Below are 19120 nucleotides of genomic sequence, written 5' to 3' on the forward strand. Positions count from 1 at the left end.
TCAATTTGACCCCAACTGAGCCATCGTGTAACGATATCCCGCCTGAGCAGTCTAGGGTTAACAGACAACACTATAAACCATGAGTGTTGAACATAAAACGGGTTACATCCTGCTCGTATGGCCATTTCATTCGACATTTGAAGCAAATAGACTCCTTCCACACGATAAGAAAATGCAAAAATTTGAGCACCTTTAATAATTTATTGATATTTTTTTCTGATGTTCATGAATGATAAATATGAAATATTTTACACCGAAAAATAAGCAATATTTGTATATTTATATGAAAGAGAGGTGTAGGACAGACCAGCCAATCTCATATATGACAGCGCAATACCGCATAAACAGCTCAGAATTTATAATAAATAAGCAATACATCGATTGCTATTGTCGCATTGTTTCCACAGTCCAAATATAATAATCCCGGGCCACCAGAATATCGAAAAGTCGGTTTTGTTACGCACGATGACGCAATGAAAGCAATCATAAAAGTTAGCTCACCGAAATTGAAAACAGCTGATTTTGAAATATTTACTGAAAATCTAGATGTGTTGACTAAAAACAAAGGTCGTCACTTCGGCTCGAATTACCTCCTTTTTACCTATAGTTGTGTGTTGTTGACTAAAAAATAAAAAAAGTCATTTTTTCAGATTTTACACCCGCATTTCCCGTCGTCAATCTTTTAGGCCAAAATTTAACGTCTTTCGTGGTCGGTCTTTTTGACCATTTTAGGCTAAAAAGGAGTACAAATTGACAAAAAGGAGGACATTTGAGCGATGGGAGGACATTTCTTCAAAACGGAGGAAAAGTTATCCTAAAGGAGGACGTATAGTAAGTAGGGTTGCATTTAAAACAAACGGTGGTTTGAAACCCTTTGTTTAAAACATGTTTTAAACAGTGTTTTAAACAAAGGCCTTTCTAAAAATTATTTTTTTAAATTGTCAAATTATGCCATAATTGTGTAATTTCTTTCCAAAAAATATGTTGTATGAGCCTACGGAGAACTGCCACCCGATTTAGCCGACGTATATCGATATGGGATGGTTGGAACCCTCAAAATAGTCGGTTCAACAGTTATAGTACAGATATTTCGTCAAAGGAGCTATATTTACCCTATATTTTCAATTGTCAATGCCAATCCATTATGACGTCACAATTGAATAACTGTGACGTCATGGCTTGAAACAAATTAAAAACATGTTCAAACAAGGGCCTTATTTTAAACATGCTTTGTTTTAATTGATTTTTGTTTTAAATGCAACCATAATGGTAACCCTATACAACATGAGGAGCATATTAATCTGCCCCACTAACTATGGCATAGGCCTAACCATCCGACAATCGCAACACAGTGAAACAATGCGCTATCAGCAATTGACGTGCGAAGCTACAGTGTAGTAAGAATTGTGATATTGCGACCGCCAACATGTAGTGCAGAGAAAAACCGTCTCTTACCAGTACCACAAATTTAATGCACCAGTTGCATTGAAGGGTCGGAGGACATGTCGCTTGCAGCATATTTTTCAATCTCAAAAGCGTTTCCATATCCTTCTTTCGAAGTTGACTTACAATGCTTTCAGAGGCCTTCAGAAAAAGTTAACTCTCTGACCATCACTGATTGGTATTTATCTCGAACACCTTGTCATCGCCTAAACTTGTGGTACTTCAAGACTCAATCGACGGGCTTCATGAAAAGTAGAATTACGATGTCTCTCTTAGAAAATAATTCCAATATATTAATTAATGTACGTTGCACAACAATATATAAATAGAATTTACTTAACGTCTGTAAAATGAAGTATGTCTAATTATCTATATATATCTCAGAGTAAAACAGACATTAAGACTATTATGGTTTACGGCATATTCGTGTCCAGTCTTCTTTATTAGAGCTACGCCATTATTTGCTACTTGAAGATATCGCAATCTCTTATTTTATTTAAAATGAGATGTGTATGCGCCTTTATGTAGCAGTGTTAGCCTTTATGTAGTATTTCTTCTTACGACACGAAGATCATAATCGATGGCTGATTTGACAGTGACACCAAACGCAAGTTTCAGCGGCGGTTTCTGGAATAATATGTTAAATAATTTCCACTGCATGGTCAATGTATAGTCATGCGTGATACTTGGGTAACTAATTAACCAATAAGAACGCATTGGTGACGGCTTTTGCATCGCGGAAACTGTCGATCACAGTAAATAATCCACTAACTAGGTATGGGCTGAGCGATAAATATGATTGATTTCGACCCCGTGATCAACTTTCAAGAAAAGACGTATACTAAACGAATTAAGAAATAGCTGAACATGTCGGCTTATAAGTATAGCCCCACGTTGGTGGTGTTTTGGCCTATTCGCACATCCGCTCGCTAATAAAACCGTACACAGTCACGGCAATGTCATGAGTTTCCATTTTGAAAAGTTGAGTTTCAATTATTTCAAATGATCGATCTTATTGGAGGGTAAAGACATCAGCTGCAAGCCAAACATTTGACGTGCCGTGAAAAATAGTTGTGTGTCAACGGTTGCCGACCCCATTCCTACACAATATCCGTATTAGAGTCGAAAGAATTACTGTATTTATCATCCTATGAATCTATGTACCGGTGTGTTCGCTGAGGGCACGAAGGAATATCGATGAAGCAACAGTGCCATGCTGAGTTTGATCTCCATTAACGCAAACCGCATCGCGATACAATTACGAGGCCCGCCACCGAACGGTTGATATACCATGCCATCGACTCGACTAATGTCGGTCATCCTGAAAAAGATGCATATGGATATTTTGTAATTTAAATTCAACCTGCTATTCTAGTACTTTGTGCACTCGTAATACACACAGTGTACGTACATGTGCGATGCACAAGACACAATGCTATGTAACGAGGGGATAGGAGCTGTCTCTCTCTTTCTTTTATTCTCAAACCTTGCAAAGATCCCATATGAACGGTGACGCTGGACATGATGGGCCGAGATACACATCCGACACTAGGAAACCTGCTGGGGCCGAGACGACGGATGAAATGGGTGGAACGATGCATGGAATGGCAACCAATTGCGCCAAATTGCCTGGATCCCCACTCTGAGCTGTGAATTGTGATCTCCTACCTCTCTGGCTTGAAAAGCTCTGGTTCGTCCCAGTAATCCGGATCATGTGACAAAGCGAACGCCGGAACATTGATTGTCATCCCTTTCGGTATAGTTACTCCATTAATTGTAATTTGCTTGTCGCATGTCCTTGAATTCCTGTAAAATATGAACTGTGAACGCTGGACAGTTTTTGTCAAATCTCTTCGATGATATGCCTGCGTAATTACCTCAGGACAGGATTGTAGATTCTTAGAGATTCGTTCACGCACATCTCAAGGTATTTCATTTGGCGGACGCTGTCGTAGTCGATCGCGCCCTAAACGCGTGAACATGACATAACATTTCTTAGGTGATTCACTCCAATTTATAAAGCGGTGTAGACCTAACGTAAACAATAGTAAACTTGTAAAATTATTCAGTTTAATCATGAATGGGAATGTTATCCTTGTCTCTGGCTGTGATCCGTTCAGTGTCTGATTCGACTGTAGAGATAGTACACTAAACTGTTGGATTTAGGGTTGCATTTAAAACAAAAATCAATCTAAAACAAACATGTTTAAACATGTTAAAACATGTTTTTTTATTGTTTTTTGTTCGTTGGTTTTGAGCCATGACGTCACGAATATTCAATTGTGACGTCATAGGGGATTGGCATTGACAGTTCAAAATATAAGGTAAATATAGCTCCTTTGACGGAATATCTGCACCATATTGCTGTTGACCCGAGTATTTTGAGGTTCCCAACCATCCCATATCGATATACGTCGAATCAGGTGGCAATCGTTCATAGGCTCATACAACAAGTTTTTTGGAAAGTTTTTACACAATTATGGCATAATTTTACAACTTAAAAAAACACATTTTTTAAAAAAGAGGCCTTTGTTTAAAACACTGTTTAAAACATGTTTTAAACAAAGTGTTTTAAAACACTGTTTGTTTTAAATGCGACATTAGTTGAATTCAACGTCACGTCGATCTCGTTTTTCGGATTTAAGGATTACTGACCATCTCCGACCCCGCATATCGTCTTTTCGATTGCAAGTTCGGTGCGATGTTTCGATTACGTGGATTACATGTAGAATATTCGAAATCGACCACAAAGAAAGTAATGCCAGTGCCACACCACATAAAGATAATTTGTTATTTGTTGTTCATTGCACTGCATGACAATGCTGCGGATTGAACACGACGTCAAAGAAATGCGATTCCCATTAATTTACGTTTCGGATGCTGTTATACTACAGATCCTGGTATCAAGGTTTCCCCATTGGGAAAAAGTATCGAAACTATGTATCTCGTTGGTAATATAACTTTTACTAGAAAGGGGGGCGTATTGTTTTAGTATAGTCTCACTGCTCTACTCGAATCAGAGCAATTACTATTAGATTAGAATGTAGTACTCGAGTCAATGAGGCAGTTGACAATCAATTTGGCATTTGGTAGTTGCAGTCATAAACTAATTTTCGAAATAATAATAAAGTTCAAGAAATGGCAATTTCCTTTTCTGGCCGTATATGCCTACAAGAGTGAGAATGGGAGCCGCTGAACCATTTTCATATTGACTCCTCTCGCTCTCTCTCCCAGCCTCCATATCTCATAGTTTTAGTGATCTCCATGAAGCCATAGTGTCCTATATGCCGGTCCGTAACAGCACTTCGTCAGCCCCCCACCCCCCACCCTCCCAACCGTTGGTCTTGGGCCTCAAATAGGGTGATAGAACGAACTTCTAGAGGGCTTCGTCCAGGCTATTCGCTGTTTACCGCTACTTGTCATCTACGTTGTGTGTTCGTTTAGTGAGTCAGCGCGTGAAATTTCTGTAAGTCATGATTGAATCGGACAGTGTGATCTGGAATTGCATATATATTGCTATCAATTTTATCCTCTCTCTGTTCACGTAATCTGATTTACCGGTAGAGCTGAGTGAGGTGTGTTTGAAAAGGTAGGATCCCTCAATAATCATTAAAAATCGTCAGGTGTATACCCGTTGGCAGGTACAAAACAGCAATACGTTAGGCCACCCCAAAAAACTTGAGTCTTGGGCTCAAACCAATAAACCGACCCCCGATCGCGATGTTTGCCATTGCCGCGAAATTATAGTTGTATACTGTCTAGTGAGCTAGCGCGAAAGCGGAAAATTTCGATAATTCATGATAATATCGGTCAATAAGATCGGGAATTGCATATATATTGCTATCTATTTCATGTCCTCTCTGCTCATGTAATCAGATTTACCGATAGAGCGGAGTGAGGCCGGACCTGTAGGTATGACTTCGTTACATGATGTTATTTCGTGACCTCCGGTCAGCTATACAGAAATATAGAATCGCCCAAACGTACTAAACTAAACTAACAGATCACACGATTTCAAATTGGCATTTCGTCACTGACATATAATTTTTACCTGCGGGATGGTCGGCTATTTGTCTTGTCAGGTTCAGATTGCTACGACAATCGCGCGAAGCGCGAAATGTTTTTTGTAAAAGTCGCATAGATTTTCAAAAAATACTCTATAATTTTCTATAATCTAAAGTAATTTTAGGCCCCTTTGAGCTCGCCTCCCCGATTGGGGGGTTTGGGGTGCAGCAGTTACGGTCCTGCTTATATGGCGTGGATACAAGCAAATCTCACGGCTCAGTGAAATTGTTCTACGTCACACTTTCCATTTGGTCAAAGTCAATTTGACGGTAATTTTCGACGGGCTTGCCGAGTATTAAATTGGATAAGACAGATATCAATCGAAAGCTATTGTGGTACTGATTGCGAAAACATAAATTTTATTAACATCGTGGTCTTGGAACCCACCAAAATCCGCCTAGAATGTTGCATTGCAACGGAGTTTGGTATTGTGACGCAACCACGGCGTCTGCGTGCTGGTTTAGGAGCAAGGGCGCACGAGACTCGGAGATGCCTAATCGGTTGCGTAATAATGACCAATGAGCTTGAGGTTTTCTCTGCCGCTCATCCGCTCCCAGATGGCATAGTTGCGTCACAATAGCATACTCCGTCACCATTTAGGACACTATGGTTTCATCATAGTGTCCTATATGGTGTGGACACTAGCAAATCTCACGGCTCAGTGAAATTGGTCTACGTCACACTTTCCATTTGGTCAAAGGCAATTTGACTGTAATTTTTGACCGGCTTGCCGAGCATTAAATTTAATGGAAAGCTGCTGCTGTACTGATTACGAAAATATAAATTTTATTCTGCGCATGGTTCTGGAGCCCCCAAAATCAGCCTCGAATTTTTCATTGTGATCGAGTTTGGCATTGTGATGCAACAATACTGTCTGGCTCTTTCTTCTTAGCTTTGCTCTCCTTTTGACAGACAGAATTGTTACGTGACAATGCCAAACTCGATCACAATGCAAAATTCGAGGCTTGTTTTTAGGGGTGGAGGAAAGGAAAGGACGTAGTTTATTCTTGTCCTTGATGTTTACACCGACTCATGATACACATACACACGATCTGTGCATATACATACCATGAGTGCATGATGTACATATGCCGTTGGACAAGGAAGTGCAGATATAGTAGGCTTACCATTTTGGAAATCTAAAATGAGGACACTTTTTCAGAAATTTGAGACTTGCAAAACCGGAGAACCAATTCTCAAAAATCGGTGAATTTTTCGGCTCAGAGCCCAAAATACCGCTTCAAAAAAAGGCCATCCTTTCACTCAGAGCTCAAAATACCGTTTGAGCGTCACTGCTGTGCTAATTTACAGCATATCACTCGCATTTTTTTCTAAATCTGACCTAAATTTTCAAAAAAGAGGACAAAATCTCAAAAAAGAGGACAAAAGGGCGTCCTCCGAGGACACTTTCAAAAAAGTCAAAAAAGAGGACAAATCCTCTTAAAAGAGGACGTATGGTAACGCTAAGATATAGCCTTTGCGGCTTTCTAAGTCATGCACCACCGCTCTATGCTATCCCAGTAATGCATGAGCGCCAGCAGGGAAGTCATGGATACCAGTGTTACTAATCAGGTCTTTGGTCTGACCCGGTCGGGGATCGAACCCACGACCTACCGGACGCTTCACCATTACGCTATCTTGTCGGTGGGGAGGGTGGATGGCATGGAGGGCCCCCTGAGCAGAAGAAAGTTTATGTTTTCGTAATCAGTACAACAGCAGATTTCCAGTGATATCAACTTTAGCGCTCGGCAAGCCGGTCAAAAATCGCCGTAAAGTTGCCTTTGGTCAAATGGAAAGTATGACGTAATCCCATATGCAATGAACCGTTCAATATCGCTGTGTCCACACCGTAGGACACTGCAATAGAACAATATGATGCCGCAGATGAATGTCGCAAATCTCTTTCTGAGTAATCACAGCGGCATATCTCCGAAAGAAAGAGACGTTGTTGACTTGATACCAAACAAATGTAGCCCATGTGTGATTTATAATCAGATGACCATTGTTTTCGGCGGGCAGAATGGCCGAGTGGTCTAAGGCGCTGCGTTCAGGTCGCAGTCTCCGCTGGAGGCGTGGGTTCGAATCCCACTTCTGTCAGCTTTTTGCTACCGAATTTTCCTTAGACCACTTTCTTGTGAGGGTCGTGTTTTCAATACCTTTATTTCTCATGATTACGAAACACAGTAACTCTTTCGATAACGAGCTAATTCCCTATTACGTCATTCTTGAACGAACCGGAAATAGGTATCTGGTAACGACGCATTTGTCAAAAAATAGATATACTGGTACTTGCATCGCATAGTATTAATTTTGAATCCTCACACAGCCCATGTGACTAGATATACCTATGGAGTTTCGATAGTATATGGTTGTAAGTTGTGTAGCCAACATGTGCTGTACATGTACATTAGGGTTATGACTAAAAATAAATTTTTGCCTGTAGCAGGAATTGATGAACATTTTGGTATGAATTAATAAAATCATAATCATTTTGTTCAAATCGAAAAAAAAGGTCCCGCACAAACTAACATCAATTTTCGACACTGGTCCAAATATGGGAAAAATTTAAAATTCAAAGATATTCTTTGCTAAAAATTTAATCTTCAAATATATGTTCTTTTACACTTATTGTAAACTTCATTCATCAATTTGACCTCCCTTTCTATTATTATGTTAGTGCCAGGGACATCTACGACGGATATATCCGACTTCCAATGGGGTTTTGGGGCACTTTATCGCTGCAGGACATTCGACCGCAAAGATAGCAGCAAATGATCTTTGGTATATTCTAGAGCCCTACCGATATTGGATTTTTGGGTCGATACCGATAAAACCAATATCTCACACCTTAGCCGATAACCCCAATACATTCAGCCGATATTCAAAAGAAGTTGGGTGTATACATAAGCACATTTTCAAATCTTCAGAGGGCATTTATTTGAACATCTTTACAGCCATTGTTATACTTGAACATGAAATGAACTAGAAATGCTGCATCTGGACACCCGTAAAGTGTAAGCTATATGAAATATATCCAGAGGTGGTCAAAGTAGTCAAGAAAGCTACTCAAGTAGAAGTAGAAGTAGCGGCGAAAAAATCTACTCAAGTAGGAGTAGAAGTACTTTTTCCATAAGCAACCTAAAACTACTTGAAGTAGAAGTGGAATTGACTGACTTTAAAAGTACTCAAGTAAGTAAGTAGTTGTGAAAACTATCCTAATTTGTTCACATGGATTGTATAAAGGTGCAAATTGAGCTATGCGAAAGGTGACGAGCTTGATTCACATTGATGCATACCAGCAGCCGGTATCCAATTTTCGATAGCATAAGCATTCGTCCACATCGTGGGATGAAAATGATAGGATTGATATGGAAATGCGATACTTATCCTGTTTTCGCGAACAGCACGTTTTAAAAAATAGCATGGTATGGCACCATCCCCGATATTATAAGGTCCGTAGTTTAGTCGAAAAGCAATACGGAGAAGTTGTATAGGATACGGTGTAAACACTTTGCGCGATTAGTAAACTTTATTAAAAAATATGATGGACCGTAAAAATCCCATATTGCGTAGCTTTATTTCCGGAAATTAAAGGCATTACTACACTTGCTTTAATACTTCAACATGCATGGTATCTATACCAAAAAACTGATATTAATTATAACTCAAAGTATATGATACTGGGAATTGAAAATGAAACATAAATACTAGTTCTAAAAGTGGAACACGTTTTTCATGCCTTCAGTCCAGAAAGTATCAACGGTGGTATGCTGAAACAGCTCTAAAACTAACAAAAAATATCAGAGTCCACTATTCCAGGTTAGGAAGCGCCATGGACATGCTAGATTACGATATGACAAGTAATTAAATGCTGGATTGCGAAATATCAGTTTCAAACGTTATGATGAGCCATATATACTGCGATAAATTATTTCATATGCGCGAAGGGCGACAATGTGGTGTGGACTTAGGGATATCTAGATAAATATAACTCTAGATATCCCTGTGTGAATGAAATCACGCCAACCCGATACCTAAATTATATTCATCGATACTTTCGTGAAATCATACTGGTAACGCCCTATCCACTGCGCGCGAAGCGCGACGGAAATTCTGGCCTTTACTCATAACTTTTATGGAAATCAAATGTTGGTACTCCGTGAAAACAGCCCCGGAATTCCTCAGACTATATACCTTATTGAAAGATTGAACTACTTCTACTTGACAAACTGAAACTAGCGAAAAGTAAGTAAGTAGATCACAAAATATTATGAAGTAGAAGTAGCGAAAATCAGATCTACTTGAGTAAGTACCAGAAGTAGAGGAAAACTACTTGAGTACTTCGAAAAAGTAGAAGTACTTCGTTACTGACCACCTCTGAATATATCAATATTCTCAGTCTAGCGATCAAAGATTATAGTTTTCTGGCTTCCTTCCGCCATGTTGTGACGTCACACGCAAATTGCCGTTAATTTTTCAACTCCAATGGCCGATACCGATAATTCTTTTAAAGTGTGATATCGTCTCGATATTATCGACGAACCGAAAATCGGTCGGGCTCTAGTATATTCCATCCTTAGACATCCTGGTTAGAATACCAGTCTTCCTGACGCGCATTTGCGATAAATAAGCATCTCCAGAGTAATTCTCTATCTGGGGAAGTGGAAGTACGCAACGCATCCCTTGAGCACCCTCTCGCATTGCGTAGAGATGGAAGTTTATGCCATTTGATCAGTGGTAATCTATACTATTTTCTTTGAAAGGACGGCATGTTCTGCACATGCCATAGATAAACTTAAAATCATCGCTACATCCTCGGTTTTCTAATATTTTCATCTGAAAATACACAGTTTCAAATTTGCAGCTCAAAGCCATTAGAAATCAGTTGTATGTCCACTGGTCCAGTTTGTGCACTGTGCAGTCAATAAGTTTAGCTTTATCCAATAAAATTATAAATTATTATTGGGTTGCTTTTACCTTACCCAATTAACATAACCGAGTATTCGGGCGGTAGCTGTAGCACATGTAAGCGTTGTAATGTATCTCTAAGAAAGAGTATCAGTAAACCAATACTACAGTTACCTTTTTCCAATTTGTTGGACTTTGCCTCTTTTGCCGATATCTCGCCATTCAGCATAAGTTGTAGTAGGTCGACTCTCGTTGTCTGAAAACACGCGAAACGACTTTATATGTGTCGTGTGTGAGTGCTGATGCAACAAAATATAAATAGAATAAGCATGGGCGTTGGACTACACAGACGAAATACGTTGTCCTATTTGTATTATTCAAGTATATTTTGTGTACTTGCACTACGTTTTGTTTTAAAACTACTGAGATTTTTATTTCTAGCCAAATTACTTAGTTTCTACATTCCAGATTTTGTCGTGTAGTATAGAGTTACTTTCGCACGTTCATTATTACTCGCACTTGAAGTAGCTTTGAGATGCTTTGGGAATCACTGGCTGTACTTGTAATTGAATATAACTTTGCCCACGGCGTCACATTATATCCCCTTTCTTTGCTTTGCATTACACTAATATCAGTTACCAGCCTAGAAGCTGTATATCGGCCGGTCATGTAGATCAGGAGTGGGCAATTATTTTCCTCCGCGAGCCAAATGAGAAGTAGAAAATACGTTGGCGGGCCGAGTGAAATTTTTTAGCTACATTCTCCAGCGTATTTTAATTTTATTTCTAAACTACATTGGTAATAAATGCTGCTCAGTGAATCTGTTCATGTCGGGTAATGAAAAAGTGACGGTTATTTAAAAAATATATGTATTTGCCGTCATGATTCGAAACAAATGTTGAACATGGAACATTTTTAACTCTCTTCAAACCCCTATCCACTTTCTTCTATTAGGACTATATCAAAGTGGTTCTCAAACTTTTTTTAGGCACACATCCCTTTATGATAGTGAAAAATTACGCGCCTCTTTATCAATGTTCCCTCTAATTTTTCACGAGTCTGCGTAAACACGCCAATTCACTGCGCAGGCCCTTGGACAACAGTGCGCAACCAGCCACCCCATAGGGTAATAAACAAAATTTCTGGGGGCTGGGCCCCCCAGACCCCTCGGGGTTCACGCTTTTTGACGCTATACTGACCATCTACATTTGGTAGATGTAGCGCCTAAACGCGCTTAGCGCGACAAAGTTCTATAATTCATGATTGAATCGGTATTTAGCTGCCAATTTTTATGCTCTCTCTGCTCACGAAATCAGATTTACCGGTAGAGATGATTGAGTGAGGTGTGTTGGAAAAGGTAGGACCCCTAAATAATAATTATTCATCTTCGAGCGTACCCGTTGGTATATTGACTTCATTACGGGATGCTACTTCGTGAATTCAATGCTGTCCACATTTTACCGTCCAAAAATTCTTTCTTAGCCCATGTAATAAGATTTACTAATAAAGTTGACTGAGATTGTTTTAAAAAAAATTTTAGGGCAAGTTATAAATGATAATGCGTCTTCGGGTGGGCCGAATTGTTATCAGTCACTTTGTTGCATGCTATTATTACTTGACCTTCCATCAGGATTGTTGGTATAGTTAGGAGCACACGATTGCGAGTTTGTATTTAAATATGGGGCGCATCATTTTCCTCTGCTGTTCGAATCTGTACTGTGGGAACTGCTTAGAAAAGGGCGCTGCTATATATCAAAATCCAAAAATGAAGGCACATTGAATCCGCGCGCAGCGCGAAGAAAATTTCAAGATCAGGTATAATGTCTCAAGAAATCGGGAGTCAATTCGTAAATTAAAATTGCATGTCGACAGCCACCAGCACATACTAATTGCATTCCGTGTCCACGGCCGCACAAATTTCCTTCTACGGCCGCAGGTCGGTTCCCCTGATGTAGGCCTACCGCGTTAAAACACTGATGTGACGTCTTAATATCAGCAATGCACTCATTACTATCAAGACCACCAGTCAGATATAATGATATGAATATTCAAGTCTGACTGAAGCAAGAATAATATCAGCGTCTGACCTTATTGACAGAAGATTCCCGTTCAAACGAATCGAATAAAATCAAAATTTGTGCTGCTGAGAAGCTGATGTAATTCAACGCCCTACAGTGCACACTGGCAGCATTTCCCGTTCAACGTTTGCAAGGGGACGGTTTCTTCTAATAATATTGGTGCTTGTACTTGCGTATTCTGCACATTATCCTATCTCACCGCCATACGTGGTCAGATTTGCCTGATGGAAGTGATATGAATTCGAAAATTCGCGGCATGTAATTGTACACGCCACGTGAAGAAGACTGTTCGTTAGTTTCTCACAGATAACTTCGAGCTAGCCCATTGTTATTTATAACTTTGTTAAACCATGTTATTTCGCCATTCCCAGAAAAGATTGCGCTATTGAAATGATATCAGTATCGCTCACGCGTACGAGACCATAATAAAAGAAAAATCTCTTTCGTGAGGTGTACGTCATTGCAAATTATGAGTTATTCACAGAGCGCAATATTTACCTTTACGGGCTGCACTTGTATTTCAGCGACAACACTATTTCACCCTGGCAATGTTCCCTCTAATTTTTCAAGAGTCTTCGCGTTTGCGCGGTCCCTTGAGAACAGTGCGCAACGACTAAAAAAAATCATCACTTCGGATTTCTTTGTGCGCAGCTTGGATTTTCTGTGCGCGCACGTGCGCAGCTTAGAGGGAACATTGCTCCTTATCATGATATCACAAAATATTAAAAAGTGCAACCAGAATGCTAGCAATCCCTATACGGATAGTTTGATGGCATGGAAGTTTTTGACTGTTGATGAGTGAATTATGAAATATCAAAGTCGGACAACATACAGAGGAGCAACTATAAGTTGTGGGTAAATCGCGCCGGGCGCGAAACAAATTTCATTAAACTTGAGCTTCGCGCCGACTTCGGATGCTTCATGCCCCCCAATTCGAGAACCACGACACTGAAATGAATGTATATGCAATAACACAAAGCTTATTTTCTTGGTCGCTGCCTTACCGAGCCGTGTTCAGCTTAAATAGCCTTAATGTTGAGTGAAGCTTGCAGTTTGCAGTCTGAAATTCGCCCTCCCTTGACCCAGTATGTCGTGTTGTTGTCATACGGTCAACATTAATTAAAGCCCTCAATCTCGGCGACATGCCCGGCAAAAATACCCCTGACTCCAATATTCAAATATTTAGTGGTCTAAAGTCTAAATCTTCTTTGAACTTCAGTTTTTGGCTTTTTTTGGCATGCCCGGTAATCCTTTATGGTGGATAGATATGTTGAGTCATATAGTAATCGCGAGCACTGATTGACTCGATTTATGAATTGGGGATTTGGAAGCGTATCACGTAACAATTTGAAACACATACCGTATAATGCGTACTGTGACAATGGCAACAAAGAAGGTTTGAACTAAACTATATAGAAAGAGTGATTTCTTGTGACTTTAATGGCTACTCATACTTTGCCGCATTGCTGTTATTTCGAATCTGGATTACGCATGTGAGGTACGTAGGCACCGTAATCGTGGCATAATAATGGACGGCTTCAGGGTAAACGAATTTCCTGTTGAGTTGATGCAGCCTATGGTTTTAGTCATTCAAAAGGCAAGTTTTATGTTTTGAATTCTAAGCAACCTTTCGCGGGCAGGACATTGCCCAGCTCTGAAACAGATGAAGATGGATGGATATGAAAGCTGGCAACAAAGTGAGGTACCTCCGCTCCTGATTTTGCTTTTCGTTCTTCGATGACGTGGCTCGCAACAGCCCTGAAGTATGCCATGTTTTCGCGTCCCAGCAACGAGTAATTGAAGAATTCCAAAACCCTTTCAAATGGCGGATAGATGACTGTAAATGAAATTAAGTAGGTTACAAGTGGAATGTGGGACGTGATAAAATCTATAGGCAGATCATAAGGAACATAGGCCTATATGCGCGTACGACCAGGAACACGAATCTACAGTACACAAATATTTAGTCAAACTCATGCTGCAGTAATTGCGTCAAACTCTAATGCTATCCACAAGTACGTGGGGGCCACTGCTGGGATGAATTATTGGTTTAGGGAATACATTGGGACAAAGCAGTTAAAATTATCCTCCGGTTCACTCACGGCAGATAATAGGGAGCGGATTGAAAAGCGATACGTTGAACAAGCTCCTAGCCCGCCTAGAAATTTCTGGTTCCTTCTGCGTGTCGTCTTGCGAATTAACTTCAGTGCTGAATGCCGCAGAGCAGATGATATCGAGGGATAGTCGAGAGAATATTCTGAGGAATATGATGAGTAATTATCAAGGGTCTGATACTTGTGTTATACTGCGAGAAGCCATGAAGCACGGTTTATTCCATTTCCCAATTTGTTACTAATCAGAGCATATAAACGTAGTCGGGATGAGAATTTAGTGGTCGGGTACAGAATGTCTCCGAACAATCACGTGACATCACGAATACCCGTTTTGACGCGAGGAAAACGAACGACGTCACAGTGTTCACGTTGGAAATTAGGGGTCATTGGCAACTTTGCTTCGCCTCACTTGGTGGTTTAAAAGGACGAGTTTGGATGATGATTCGAATTACTGAAAAAGTTTAATGAATAATTGGAAATGTTCCACATCAAAATTCAAAACTAGTTTACTATCACTAATCCGAATCCGATTTAAATACTGTCACTTTCAGATCATTTTTTCTCGACTACAAATTTAAGTTCATCTATGATGAGGGTGTAAAACAGGTACGGTTATAATGAATAATACATATAAATACAAAGGATGCACTACTGTAGACCTATTTCTAGCTTGAGACGAAATCTCAACTACGTACTTTCTTGCATTGAAAACTCCTTGATTAGATCCAACGAGCCGGTCGAACGCGTCTGCGGCGTTGCCGACGCATCTGTCGATAATGTAGGTCATCTGTCTTATTTTGGACGCAGAAAATGTCGGAGTCAAAGACGATCTAATTCGCTTCCACTGAGCTCCTTCAGTCACTGTGAGTCCCTGATTTAGCTCAGCTCCATTGATTTTGGATAGCGTTCGCTGTGAACACAGAAATTAATATTAATATTTGAGGTAACAAATGAAAAATAGCGGCGTATATCAGTTACGTCTTGTACGCCACGACATTGTTCACTTTTTACGTGTCAGCAATTCACACAAAGTGGTTACACGGAAAGTATTAAGGTGTCTTCACTACGAGTATTGCCGCGTTGTTGTACAGACGATACACTGGGAGAACATGAACATCCGATTCACTACAAAACATTGCCGGACATACCGTATCCAGTAACAGAATCTGAATTTAGTCGATTAGTGATAGACGGTGTTTTCGAGAACTGGAATTGTCACTGCGAGTCTTGAAACCTTACTCGGTCCTACCGCAGCATCGGCCATTTGCAGCACAAATTTATGCAATTATTTCAATGTAATGTTCGCGTGGAGACATTTCAGTGAAATGTAGTGGTTGAGTTGAGATATTGTCACCAAGGACTAGCGTTTCAACTGCGAGTGCCAAAACAGCAAAAGTTATAATAACTTGGCATTCAAAATAACTCAAGCAAACCCTAACTGTACCCGAACTTTCGCAGGCGCGTATCTTTTTCTGGATAACAATTGGTATCCAATATTTACATTTGTGGGCTTAATTCTATAATATTGTACCCGCACTGCAAAGTTACTTACTTTTCTTACGGGAAATGAGTGAAAATCCTTGATGAATATCTGTCTTAACATGTCCGGATCGTGAATGGTGATGCTTGGTGACAGCATCGAATAGGCGCTGAAACGTGGTACGGGTTTTTCGATGTAACGAATAAGATGATGGATTTAACAAACATTACTAAAAGCTGGTGGGAATTGCCTTTAAAGGGATGTGACACATAAACTTCTAGTATCTAAACTTATGAATGTGGAAGCAGCCGAATAAATAGTGCAGCAAAGATAAGTTTTACTATACATTATGCGAATGCCACGTCAACAATTTAGTGCAAATGGCCTATTCCCAGATTTCATATCTTGTTGTTGTCATCACCATTCATGTTAAGGTGTGAAGTTACTTGGTTATTATTATTCGAGTCTTACCCCCATATTGGTCCGTGCTTTTTCTTCATATCATTGTCGTACGTAAATGCAGTCTGAATGAATACAATAATATTTCAAAGCCTATGTATTATTTGCTATGACCGTTTTGCTAGCATTCGGATCATATCGAAATGCGCTTACTTTTTTACCCAAGAGAAGGCCCATGTGACCTAATTGAGATATACTGGGAGAGTCGTGAGGAATATTCAGCTCCTTGAGATACTGCCATTGGCGATGCGCGTAGTACCTAAATGACGAATATAAGACTAGGGTTATTATACGCCTACGCCCCCGCTTGGGCTGATGTATTTTGATAAAAGTCGACTTCAAGGCACACATATGAAAGTGTGAGCGGCCCCTCTCGATGACATGAAATCTGTCGTCTCGATAATTTTTCGCACAGGCAGGATTATCCAACAGATGTTTGCCAATGGCCGAATTTATGGCCTTTGAACGCTCAGCGTCAAGTTTGAGAGGATTGTAAGTCCGTAAACATATTTTTCGAGACGGCACTATGAAAAAACACGCCGTGAAATACAAACGCACTCGTCGGCTTGCTGAGGCCAAGAGGGGGATTTCAGAGCATTTGCTAGCAAAACTCTCAAAACAACGAAACTAAAGGCGACGCTACGCACAGATCGGGACCAAGACCCGCTTTGTAATATCCCAAATACATTTTGACGTCTCTACAGAAAAGGGGGTATGGAAAAATATTATTTAAGTGAGTTAAGATTGTTTCGTGTCTCGCATTGTTTTGGATGTTGTCACTGGATGGATCCCTAAATATATTTTTTTGCAAATTAACCCTCACTTTGTCGTAGCCTAAATTTAACACATCCACTTAGCTAGCAGCTTGTGATAACAATGTAATGCGCTGTTTCCCATCCAGAAATGAAATAAGCCACGGAATTTAGTTAGCACTTTTGGCCTGGCCCGCAAACCAATCTTTTGCTTCTCATTTCGAAAGCGTAGAAAACTAATTGGCCACCCCTCATTTAACTTGGAGGTTCAAGCCGTCTCCGGTGACGACATGCGAGCGACAAGTACGAGCTAACTCGCTGAACAGTGCAGTTTACACGATAATTCCTTTGCGATTCATTCATTTTATGGATAACCCCGTATCTCTGTTCTCAAAAAACGGTTCCATAATTGACATTTTGGGTTGATTTCAGTTTTTATAGTCCACCGGTCCTCCAAATATTTTTTTGAAATTTTACCGGTCCGCGAGGTGAAAAGGTTGAGAACCACTGGTATAATGCTCATCGGTGATAGATATATTAGACAATAGACAGGTCTCTATATACGTTTAGACCAAAACGGCGATGTACAATAACTCACCAGAGTAGCCCGAAAATGACCACCATCAGAGTCCATGTTTCTTTGGACAAAATATTTATCACCGCTATCATACTCTTACATGAACTGCACCCTGGAAATTGAAACATTGTTGGATATTTCGAGCAGTGTTGGGATGAATCGAGTCATGACTTGACTCGAGTCACCTTTTTCGTATGACTTGACTTGACTCGAGTCACCTTCGAAAATCGATTGACTTGACTCCAGTCAAAATATGCAATGACTCGTGACTCGAAGGTAGTGACTTGATCCCAACACTGATTTCGAGCGTACTAGGATACGAGCCCGGCTGAATATCGTGTCGCCGATAATATAGAGTTGATATCAAACGTTGACAGAAACATCGGAATCGGCCAGCAGATAATTTTCGGTAATACGTAGTCAGAGAACTATAAATTGCGACTTATAGACTGGAAATTTCGAGAGATAGACAGAGAGATGATATTCTTTTTCGCTTGCACCATCGAGATGCTTTGACGACCCCCGTTTTTTCATCTCCTCCATGCTATCCGTGATTGCTGAGCGCCCAGCAGGAGAGCCAATATCAATTTTCAAGTCTTTGGCCGGCCGGGTATCGAACCCACGACCGACCGATCGAGAAGCCGGACGCACAACCATTACACTATCTCGATATATTTCTTACAGCTTACAAGTATCCAGATGAAGCCTTTGTCTGGTGCATTGCCCGCCAATGGAATAACGCAGACAGATACAGGCTTGTTCTATAGACTAGCCTAAACCCAGCAGACTAGCTCGAATAGAAGCAGCATTGGTTGTAGTTGTGTGACCAAACACTCGAATTTAGTCCGCAAATGAAATCCGGTAAAATCGAAATCTCAAAGATATTAACTTCGTAGTACTATTATTCGATAAGTTCGATATATGGACAGTAGCCATCGCCTATCACAACATGACTGCCACTAAACTTCTTGCCTCGCTATCTCTGTTGCCTACGCTGATGGAATGAATGATACAATTTCATATTCATTGAAATCGCTATCTTCATTCTATACGTACAGAATAGGATACGCGTGGATGGCCAATAAGTCTCGACGAAATGTAGACAATCGCATCGTCATGTTGACACCTGGGAGATATTAAATATTTGCGTTTGATTATGAGTTCTGAGAGTCACCATTATCAGAGAACTCTTTTGAATTAACTCATCAGAAGACTTGTTATGTCTACAACATAAATAATTCGAT

At 40.2% G+C, this 19120-nt stretch overlaps 1 protein-coding gene and 1 non-coding gene across 2 annotated transcripts; one reads left to right on the forward strand and one right to left on the reverse strand.

Annotated features, from left to right (window-relative positions):
• Positions 1–1681: 1681 nt before the first annotated feature.
• LOC145435502 (cytochrome P450 3A8-like) lies at positions 1682–19106 on the reverse strand. The gene is made up of 13 exons (XM_080312781.1): positions 18559–19106; positions 17898–17988; positions 16701–16806; positions 16560–16612; positions 16161–16257; positions 15304–15518; positions 14597–14751; positions 14201–14331; positions 10505–10672; positions 3321–3409; positions 3112–3249; positions 2608–2764; positions 1682–2070 (listed from the first exon to the last, which is right to left on the reverse strand). The coding sequence occupies exons 2-13, from the start codon at positions 17966–17968 to the stop codon at positions 1984–1986; spliced, it is 1467 nt and encodes a 488-aa protein (XP_080168907.1). The 5' UTR covers positions 17969–17988; positions 18559–19106; the 3' UTR covers positions 1682–1983.
• Trnal-cag (transfer RNA leucine (anticodon CAG)) lies at positions 7523–7605 on the forward strand. The gene has a single exon. It is a non-coding gene; the product is annotated as a tRNA-Leu (tRNA).
• Positions 19107–19120: the final 14 nt, after the last annotated feature.

This window comes from Botryllus schlosseri, chromosome 3 (assembly GCF_051294905.1).
Source record: "Botryllus schlosseri isolate E-star chromosome 3, Bs_hap1, whole genome shotgun sequence".
NCBI classification, from domain to species: Eukaryota; Metazoa; Chordata; class Ascidiacea; order Stolidobranchia; family Styelidae; genus Botryllus; species Botryllus schlosseri.

Excerpts from the sequence above, each read along its gene's own strand:
- LOC145435502 (XM_080312781.1), bottom strand. The coding sequence starts at position 17,968 with ATGATAGCGGTGATAAATATTTTGTCCAAAGAAACATGGACTCTGATG. Across the intron at positions 14,752-15,303 it reads GGAGTTTTCAATGCAAGAAA|AATATTCTCTCGACTATCCC; the intron begins GTACGTAGTTGA and ends CATATTCCTCAG. Across the intron at positions 2,765-3,111 it reads GAGCTTTTCAAGCCAGAGAG|GATGACCGACATTAGTCGAG; the intron begins GTAGGAGATCAC and ends CATCTTTTTCAG.